At 39.8% G+C, this 10,254-nt stretch overlaps 1 protein-coding gene across 4 annotated transcripts in view; it reads right to left on the bottom strand.

Annotated features, from left to right (window-relative positions):
- Positions 1-603: 603 nt before the first annotated feature.
- LOC140324254 (protein tyrosine phosphatase domain-containing protein 1-like) overlaps positions 604-10,254 on the bottom strand; it is a 25,394-nt gene continuing 15,743 nt past the window's right edge. For 2 of the 4 annotated variants that reach the window (XM_072401985.1, XM_072401986.1), the window contains exons 10-13: positions 9,355-9,453; positions 5,947-6,024; positions 2,388-2,498; positions 605-1,827 (exon numbers count right to left, since the gene is read on the bottom strand). In XM_072401985.1, the coding sequence (XP_072258086.1) occupies positions 1,657-1,827; positions 2,388-2,498; positions 5,947-6,024; positions 9,355-9,453 (459 nt within the window). In that variant the 3' untranslated portion in view covers positions 605-1,656. Of the gene's footprint in view, positions 1,828-2,387; positions 2,499-5,946; positions 6,025-9,354; positions 9,454-10,254 lie in introns of all 4 variants that reach the window. The other 2 variants (XM_072401988.1, XM_072401987.1) reach the window with 2 other exon arrangements.

Below are 10,254 nucleotides of genomic sequence, written 5' to 3'. Positions count from 1 at the left end.
TTGAAATTGTGATAAAAAATAACCAGAAGAAGGGGTTGTTTACACCAAAGGTTTTCCAACTTTAGGAAGGAATGGTTTCCCGTGTGCCCAGCCTGTGAATTACAATAAGAAGGTGAGTTTTGGGGGATAGAGAAAAGACAGGCTTTTTGGGGCACGGAATGTTTTTTATAAAACAATAAAGTTTATTTCAATCAAAAATATTATAAAACAAGACAAAGATAACCTATGCTAGTACTATTGCTAACATAGGAGAACTAAGCTAGGCAACAAATAAGCATACAGTACAGATAGTTTAGGTCCTGTTCAGACAGAAATAGTTTTGTTTCCCACCTGACGTGTTTCGCCTAATAATGCTTCCTCAGGGGGTTGTTGGGGGGACCTTTTGAGTTGTGAGTAATAGGAAAAGTCAGATATCAAATATTTGTAACAGTATAGTGGTTTTAAAATAATCAGATTGATACTAATAAATCTTACTTGATAATATTGCTGAAAGCCCTTACTGTAAGCTGAATATTCCACAATATATACTACCAGAAACTATTGCTATTATCCTCAAAAAACCTACATTAAACACTACACTTTCTCTGCCCCCCCCCCCCCCCCCCTTTCCCACCTCTTCTCATCCCTAGTTGCTTTTCCTAAGCACTACGGCTTTTATAAGGTTACATACAATTTAGTAGGCTTCATTATATAAGATGAATACTCTATTGACTATAATGGTTAGGCCGTCTTTGTTGGGTACATATTTTTCATGACTCAAATGAGAATTCAGCGGAGCTCCATCAGTGTCCATGTCATCCTCCTATACACCTTGTACTTTTTGTCATCAAGCTGTAAAAGTTGGATCAGTTTCAGTTACCTCCTTAAAGATTTGAAGTTAAAAGTTATATATATATATCTCATCACATCACTCAGGGGGAAGTTTCCTCCCCACTAAATTTAATGGTCTGTGGGTCTGAAAAGGTTGGTGACCACTGCTTTAAACATCACACCAATATGAATATTTTGTAATGTACTACACAATTACCATATCCACAGGTACTGGTACTGTGCAAAGGTTTTAGGCAGCTGTGAATGAATTCTAATTCTTATCAATTTACAAAATATCCAACTCAAACAGAGCCCTGATTGCAACATCATTAAGTGACAGAAGGATTTGAGGCAACCCACACCCAAAAAAGATCTGTGGTTATTTCTCCGAAACAACCTAGCTACCAAGTTCACATTACATGTGGGAAAAGTCTTAAAATTATTTTTTGTGGTCTTTTTTTCTAACTCCCCGTCAAATCATTGTATTACTTGTTGATCCTGACAGTAATCTGTTATTTTTCAATTCTTGCTGACAGCAGTCCTTTTTTTGCCTAATAGTCTTTTTTCCAAAACAGGAAAATCTGCTGTAGGTAATGTTACTGATAGAATATATTATGCTGTATACAAAGTTTTCAATTTTGCCCAGGTACCCTTCAGGTCTGATTGGTAGGGCAATACAGGCAATCCTAACTGCTTATACTTTGATAAATGAGGCCATAAATGGTTTGAATTTCATGCACCTGTTCACCAAGAAAGTATACATTTATAGCATGCAGAAATGCCTGCATGTGAAATGTAAATATTAATAATGACACAATTCTTGTGATTTAGACATTTAGAAGAGTGCTATGAACTGCTTTTTCCCTCATTCTTGTCTGTATTTTTATGTCCATATTGGGCTGTATCTGTAGCTTTGCGGTGTGCCCGGGACATTATTCCATGAGCTCTTATCTCTTGCACAATAGAGCGTAGTTGCAGGAGCAGTGCCGGTGGCAAATGTGGCATATCAGGTGGCTGCTGTGAAAGAAAGTAAATACAATGTTGAAGAATTCAGAGAGACAGAGGAAACTCAGACATAATTAGCAGAATGACTAGCGGAATATCAATATCAAGTGCAATATCAATACCTACATTCAGTTTTTCCCTAATTGGCTGAAACTCTAGCAGAAATGTTTTTATCCCTTGCATTGTGTCCCCCATCGGAAGGCTTATGAGCACATTCTGTCCAGATCCTGTCCCTCCCTACTCCTGCACACTCCTTTGTTTTGCTAGACGGGTTTCACACAGCCACACCCAAAAGCCTCATTGTCTGAGCTCCAGGTGACACAGGTAAACTTTAAAACGTCAGGTTCCTTCTACATCAACCCTCAACCCCATCACCATAAATAAAAATTCCATAAATCCACCAGCACATAATGCTTCACTCCTGAGCATTCCTTCTTTTTCTCTGGATCTTCCCAGGATCCAGAGTACAGTATACAGGCTGTTCAGGGGCCATCTGCAGTGCTGGATTACTGGACTGACAAAATAACCTTTTCACAAGAACTTTTGCACCATTCATGGGTTACTCAACTTACCTTTGTTAATGCTCTGATAAGTCTCATTAACACCATTTCTTCCAGATTACATGGGAGGGAAGGAAGTTTGCTAACACATTGCAGAAGACAACATAAAACCTCCCCCTGACTCTGCAATATACAAACAACAAAATGGTTTCATTTCATCTATTATATTGATTAGTGAGTTCTTGATTTGATCTTTAATGTCACAATCTACGGCTTTCAAGGCTTGGAAACTCATTTTCTTTAGTGGTGCAATTACACCTACCAGCTACTTTACATACTGCAGTCACACAATGTAATACATTTAACATACATGACTAGGGCGCTCCTCCATCAAAAAACACAGAACAGCAGATTGTAAGGCATTTTGGGGCTATGTTGCTTTCCCTACTGTACTTGGCATGATCGTACACCACACTTCTGAAGATTCAAAGTTTTACAACTTTATTATTCACAGGTGGAGAGCAACAATTCCCAATGCAGCCCAAAATCTCCAATTTACCATATTTTTACTCAACAACAGTGTTTTGCCAGAGTCCAGCAGTGTTGCTCATCCAGCTCATCCAGCCATCATTTAACACTATGGGGTAGATTTTGTAAGGGAAAAAAAGCTGTCAATTTAGCAAAGTCAATTATCCTTGGTAAGTGAACAGCCTTAATTAATTTCGTTAATCAACCACCATCATTCTGGTGATCTTTTTTATTGAAGCTGCAAGACAACTGAATTCCACATTGGTGGGATCTGTAGTGCAAAGCTGAACTGTGGCAATAATTAGTGCTGTTTGAGAGGAATCAGATGAGACAAGCCATGACAGTGCAGGCCCTCAACTATTTGGAACAGTCTTGGAATACATTACCTATACAAGGCAACATATTGTTTTCAGTCAAGTGGTCAGAACCATCATGGGTTCACAAAGAAGCAGCAAATCATGTTCACTGTATACCAATTTATAATAAAACAAATATAGCTGTTTTCATGTATAAATATAAATTGTATGTATCCACAAAGAATTAAGGTTTTTCATTTTCTATAAAAAAATATTTACTTCAATCTTGCTCTATTTGTACAAACAAAATATGCCAAACAGACTGAACATTTTCTTAAGTTTACATTTCTCAAACATTTAATTGCAAGCACTTTGTAGTGGGTTTTTATTTTTTTATATTTTTTTGGCTTTTTTTAATTGCGGTAAAAAGCCAAAACGGAGTCAACATTCTCTATGAAAGGGAAAACCCAAATAGCTCTACATGCCCAGTAAGGAAGGAAGCATCTGGAAAGTTACTTGTGTCATAAGCAAAATTTAAACAAATTGCTTCAGAACCAAAGTATTTTTCAAAATAACATGGCAATGTTAGCTACCATGCCAAAGGAAAAAGGATAACTACATGGGCAGAGCCATAACTAAAACTCATGGGTCCCGATTGTGAAAAGTTGACGATCAGTTTAAAGGGAATGCAGACATCTTAAATTTTCCTAAGTCCATAAAATTACACGCTTGGAACTTTTTAGGTACCTTTTTTCCAGACACTTTTTTATAAAATTATTTTTATTCAAAATAAATGAAAAACCCTGGCATTGGGTTTAAATAGTGGATGTTGGCAGGGGAGGGAAGACGCAGGAAAGGATATGAAAGTCTGTGGAGAGTGAGAAGAATAACAATGAGGATTTTCTCATTTGAAAGGAGTCTAGAATGAAGGTACCTAAAAAGTCCTAAAAGTACAATATTTTTCCTGATTTAGGAAAATTAAAAGATGTGTTAAGATTAGAGGGATGTGGTACCATGCACTACAACTCCACCCCAGATAAAACATATAATTAGAGAATGCAGACATTTTAACATGTGACATTTAAAAAGAAGGACAGTATGCTTTTCCAAATGTTTTTGAATGCTTTTGCTTCTCCAGCCACTGTACTCTCTGCTAGAAAGACTCTTTTGATGTGATGGCACATTTTATATAATGGTGTGTTAGCTGCTCAAAGTAAGATTTCGATTGGCAGTCAGTTTTTGTTGTTCAGAGGTTCATGCTGTGAAGAACTTGTTTGTATTCTTCAGCCATTCATTATTACTTTGCATGCATCTACATAAGTAAATACTTGCAAGGCAGAACTTGTGGCAAACTTGTATAGGTAGAATTGGTGCCCCATTTGCTAGATGAGTCCAAGGGACTGATGAACCAGCCTCCAACTTTACATAAATTTATATATATGAAATATTTTAGCATTTTCATATTTTATGTCTTTCATTTACATGAAAAAATCTCCTTTGTGTAAATATTCCAAAGCCCTGAGACTGTTGCTGTGTGCCCTATCTTAGTTGAAATGTCAACAGCCCCAACAGACTCAGAGCTGTCACCTTTATACTCTGTAGTATTTCCCTTCAAGCCTTCTCTGACTAATATATAAAAGTTAATGTAGTGAGGCAAAGAGATGAGCCAATGTGCTGATGAGAAGGAGAAAGGGGGCTATGATAGGGAATGCTCTATTCTCTTGAATAGTCAAACTTTCTAGTGTGTTCAATATATTTAAATGAAAATGGAAAAATACTCAAGATCTATTTAAATCTGATCTTTCTGTATTTTTATGTTCATCTGAAATATTGCCAGCATGCAGGCTTCTAATACAGGGGCTTATATATTTTACTGAAAATGCATATAAAGTGGGGTCCAACCGGGCTGCTAATCTACCCCTGTCAAATAACAAAGCCTTGAATGTTTCTGCTAGCAGTTCGAACTATCTGGTATCAGCATTCATCTTGGGTAGTAGATATGATCGCCTGTGGGGTCTTACAGACTGCTTTAGGGCAGGAGTAACACCCTGATCATTTATCACTTACAACAATGTATGAATATAAATTGTTTACTGTTTTTGACTATTACAAATCTATATTTACTGACCAATGCTCATTAAATATTTTAGGAGTGTATAGGAGTGTTTTTATCTTCTAACCAAAATAAAAAAAAAAAGTGAGTAAAGTAAATTACTTTCTGCAACTCTCTAACATGCATTTCTGAAATGTAAGCTGGAAAGCTTCAGTAACATGAATAAACTTGTGTTCTGATCAGTATGATTTAGGCACTCTAACTTTAATTTTATACATTTCAGATATGAATATTAGGACTAGCAAAAATGTCAATCTGTATTTTGTTTTTTAAGCTTAACCTAATGTTAAGCCCCTGTACAAAGCATTGGTCAGACCACATCTGGAATATGCAGTCCAGTTTTGGGCACCAGTTCACAAAAAGGACATTGTGGAATTAGAGAGAGTACAGAGAAGGGCAACTAAACTAATAAAAGGAATGGAGGAGCTCCGCTATGAGGAGAGATTAGCTGAACTGAATCTATTCTCCCTTGAGAGGAGACGTATAAGCGGGGATATGATCACCCTGTATAAATATATAAACGGTCATGTTACATGTAGCATCTCCCTAAAGCAGCTGTTTACTGGCACGAAGAAGCAGTAAGCACACTGCAGCATCATTGCCAGTATGGTCACAGCCTTAATGATTATTAGGTTATTTCAAATACATTTTCAAAATAAACATCATCTACTCTAACTATTGACTAAAGTCTCACCCTGCTTAGTTTTGTCAGATTATTTCTCCAATCCCCATCACAGAAAAGATTAATATCTTGCTGGTTAAGTACAGGCTCCTGAAAAAAACAAGTATAAAACACCAGAAATATAGAAACAGAAGAAATATTACACAATTACAAGGACTGAGATCATGTACAAAAGTTATATGAGGGCGCAAACATACCTTCCAGTAGGCCCTGGAGCTCTAGTCAGAGATTTAAAGCAGAAGGGTCTCATGACAGGGTGAGGGGGGAGGACTAGTGGGGGATTGTAAGGAGGGGGGGGGGGGAAAATAAAAAAAAAAAAATAAAAAGAGAGAGAGAAAAGTGCGGGAAGAATGTAGGTGTTTTTTGGGGAGAGTCAGTAAGTGGGTGGGCTGAAGGGCTTAGTGATAAAGGAGGGTCCCAGAAGGGGACTAGTCAGAAATTTGACCAGAGTGCTGAAGAAACTTTGGTTGAACAAGATCCAGTTGAGGGATTTCCATTCTCTTTTAGGAAAACTGAATTTTGCTTGCCGCATCATGCCCATGGGTAGGATTTTCTGTCACCGGCTAGCAGCTGCTACGGCTGGTGTGCGGGCCCCTGGGAATCATGTGCGGTTGACCAGGACCTTGCGGGAAGATTTGGGTGTTTGGCAGTCCTTTTTGGAGACGTATAACGGTCGCTCATTGTGGATGGGTGAGGTGGTGGATAAGGAATTGCTGGATATGGTGACAGATGAAGCTGGTGCTTTTGGTTATGGGGCTTACTTAGGAGGGCAGGAACTCCGTGCCAGTCGAGGCTTTGGCGAGTGGTCTGGGGGTTGTTACCGATTTAATCCAGAGACCGGTCAGTCCTGGAACGTGGAAAGCGTATGTGGTCACTTGGCGGGAGTGGTTTGGTTTTTTACAGAGTGAGGGGGTTGGGGCGATGCGGTTGGCAGTGAGGCATTGGTTTTACTGTTTGTGGTGTTCAATTTTCAGATGTGTGTCAGGTGGGGCCACAGCCAAGAAATTGTCGGCTTTGGCCTTTCTGTTTAAATTACTGGGCTGGGTGGATGGCACTAAGAGTTTTATTGTTCAGCAGGCATTGAAGAGATACCAGAAGGGGGCAAATTGCACCGCCAGTTTCGGTGTCCATGTTGGGTGATTTAGTGGGGCAGTTGGGACGAGTGTGTTCCGATGCATTTGAGTGGTTTTGTTTTCGGCTATGTTTGTGGTGACTTTCTTTGCAGCATTGCATTTGTCGGAAGTGGTTAGCCCTAGCAAAGCCAGGACGGGAGGTTTCATGTGGGGGGACTTAAGTTTAGGGGGTCGCAAGGTGCTGGTGTGGATTCGCAGATCTAAGACGGATCAGAAGAGTAAGGGGGTGAGTTTGGAGTTGGGCGCCATTCCTGGCTCTGCGATTTGTCCTGTGGATGCAGTGAGTAAGTACTTGCGGATCCGGCCTTCTATGGAGGGTCCGTTTTTTATTCACAGGGATGGTGCCTTTGTGTCCCGCTTCCAGTTTGGAGCAGTGTTTGAAAATGTGTAGGGGCTGTGGGCAGGAATGTAGGTGAGTACTCGTCGCATTTGTTCCGGATTGGGCTACGGAAGCAGCAAGGTGGGGTTTGGAACCTGACGTTATCAAGAGGATTGGCCGTTGGGAGTCTAACAGGTTCAGGTTGTATATTCGCCCACATTTGTTGTAAAGGCCTGGAGGGTTATGGCTTGTTCCTACTGTATTGGGTGTTTCTTGTCTTGTTGGAGGGAGAAGTGGCATGTGGTTGTTTGTTGGCCGGGAAGGGCTCGGTGTGTTTGCCGTTGGGTGTCACATATTGGAAATGGTTGTTTCCTTTTGCTTTTCGGGGTGGCAGTTGGGCCTGCAGCGCAGTGAGGCTCTGGTGCAGTGGATTTGGATCCCCGGGTTGCAGTGGAGCAGGGTTGTGCGGGAGGTGCACAGATTTGTCAGGCTGGAAAGGCCTCCAGATGTCCTGCCGGTTCATGCCGGGGGTGATCTGGGGAAGAGGCCCATGCGTGAGCTGATTAAGGATCTTAAGTTTGATTTCCTGCGTCTGCGTTCCTCCTTTCCAGATACTGTGCTGGTCTGGTCCAAGATTGTGGCTAGGTTATCTTGGCGGGATGCGCGATCAGTTGACAGGCTGAACAAGGTGAGGATTAAGGTAAATAGGGAGGTAGGGAGGTTCCTGGCGCGGATAGGTGGTTTAGTAGTCAGGCATGGTGAGCTTGAGAAGGATCCTGTTTTATTTTTACACAGTGATGGAGTGCATCTGAATGCCATTGGGACTGATTCGTGGTGTTTGGGTTTGCAGGAGGGACTGTGGAGAGCCTTGAGGGTGTGGGGTTGCTTGCAAGAATGAGGTTTTACTCTTGCAGCAGGTGGCGTTGGGGGGGTAGGTTCATGAGACTTTAGGAGTAAGAAAGGATAAAAAACTAGACGAGGTGGGAGCTCAGCAGAGTAGACCTTCCTAGCAGAGTTCCTAGTAAGGGGGAGCTCCACATGACACTAGGTTGTTGTGGGGGCAAGAAAAAGGGAGGAGGATACCTGCAATCTGTCCCTGAGTCGGTATGTGAGCGACTGGGTGCCTGGTTATGGTAGCGGAGTATCATTTTAAAAGAATAAAAGCAGGGGATGGTTTCATGGACCTATTACTGTACTTGATTTGTCATTCAGTTTGCACTTTAATTGGTTAATGTGATAAATAAATGGTTAAAATGTTGTTAATGTTATTTGCTAATAAAAGGGGGCTGCTATGGCCAATTTAACCCACAAGATGGTGTCAGTGTTTAATTTAAGAAAAAAAGGTGGTTGTGGAGTTAAATAGGATTGGCCATGGCGGGGGTTAAGACAGTCTTCCTCAACTCTAACATGGTCATGTAATTTTGTGTTAATACAGTTCAACTTTCAGCCAGCTAAGAATCTGTACATTATTATTGTACAAAGTTCCCCAGTGTTTTTGGTGCTATAGGCTCTCTTGATAGGCCATATGTAATACGTTTGACAAACCATTAAAAAATAATGAAGCTCATTTAATACAATTTTTTAGCATGATATAGCTAAAATTTAAAAAAGGATCATTTGCAGCAAATTTACAGGTTTGTGCATTTTGGAACAGTTTTGGGTTTTGTCAGCTATAAGTGAAATATTTTTCATGGCCAACATTAGATAAAATCCCTAACATTTTATAATGAAAAAAAGAGGTACCCATGCACAAAGACTTGTTTTACTAGGAATGGTCAGACTATCAGCAGATACTTCTCACTTTTTCTGTTTGCAGGACATACTTGTAGAATGTGATGCTGCTAAAAATATTGTGATTTTTTTTTAACAAAGTTATATTTGATGCATTAATTATAGTATATTTGGGGCATACCTGTCTGAGGACCCCAGAAATGCACAGGGTAATTCAGTTTTATGAATGTGACTTACTGAGAGTTGCTGCAACCAATCCCATAGTAGAGTGCAAAGAATTTTGGGATTGCTTTCTGTGGATACTGCCGCCCATGCCCCTTCCTCATTCACAAGATTCTGCAGAAAAAAAGTAACAGGAAATATTCATATAAAAAAGTTGTATTATCATTCATAAACTTTAAGTGTGTTTTATATACAGTTTCTCACTGTGTACATTCTATTATTTGTACTTTCTCAACTCATCTGCGTATATTTGTAATGCAACTGTAATACAACAAGTACACAAAATGTGCACTCATTACAAACATTATGCATACCAAGGTAAAATTTACATACAAGTATACATTTCACTGAAGTCAGGGAGAAGTCAGAATGTTCACTTTTTTATTTAAAGCCTTTAGTGCTAGGAGTAGTGTTGATGTTCGAATTCGGGTTGTCCCTATATTCGACCCGAATATTGCTGTTCGAATTCGGGTATACCCGAACCGAATTTTGCTGCATTCAACAGCAAAAATTCAGGAAGAAAAAAAAAAAATTTTTTTTTTTTTAAATTATTTATTTGTATGTGTTTTTAATTTTAAACTTGTTTTTTTTTTTATTTTTTACAGGTTATCCGACAATGACATTATGAATCATAATTCATATGATTCCTGGACCGTGGGAACTGTGCGGTCACAGTTAATTGAAAGCAGGTGCCTTCAATTAGCTGTAACTGCAGGCAATAGGAGGGCAATGGATGGAAATACTATGTTCATTCATTACCTCTACTGCTCTGTGATTGGCTGAGAAAAAGACCAATCACAGAGCAGTAGAGGTATGAATGGAGATAGTATTTCCATTCAACCTCTACTGCCCTCGTATTGCCTCCAGGATCAGGGGAGCAGAGCTGTCAGCATAAAGCCCATGGGAATGCAGTCC

This window comes from Pyxicephalus adspersus, chromosome 2, assembly GCF_032062135.1.
Source record: "Pyxicephalus adspersus chromosome 2, UCB_Pads_2.0, whole genome shotgun sequence".
Lineage (NCBI taxonomy): Eukaryota > Metazoa > Chordata > Amphibia > Anura > Pyxicephalidae > Pyxicephalus > Pyxicephalus adspersus.
This window is presented reverse-complemented; position numbering and strand designations above follow the sequence as displayed.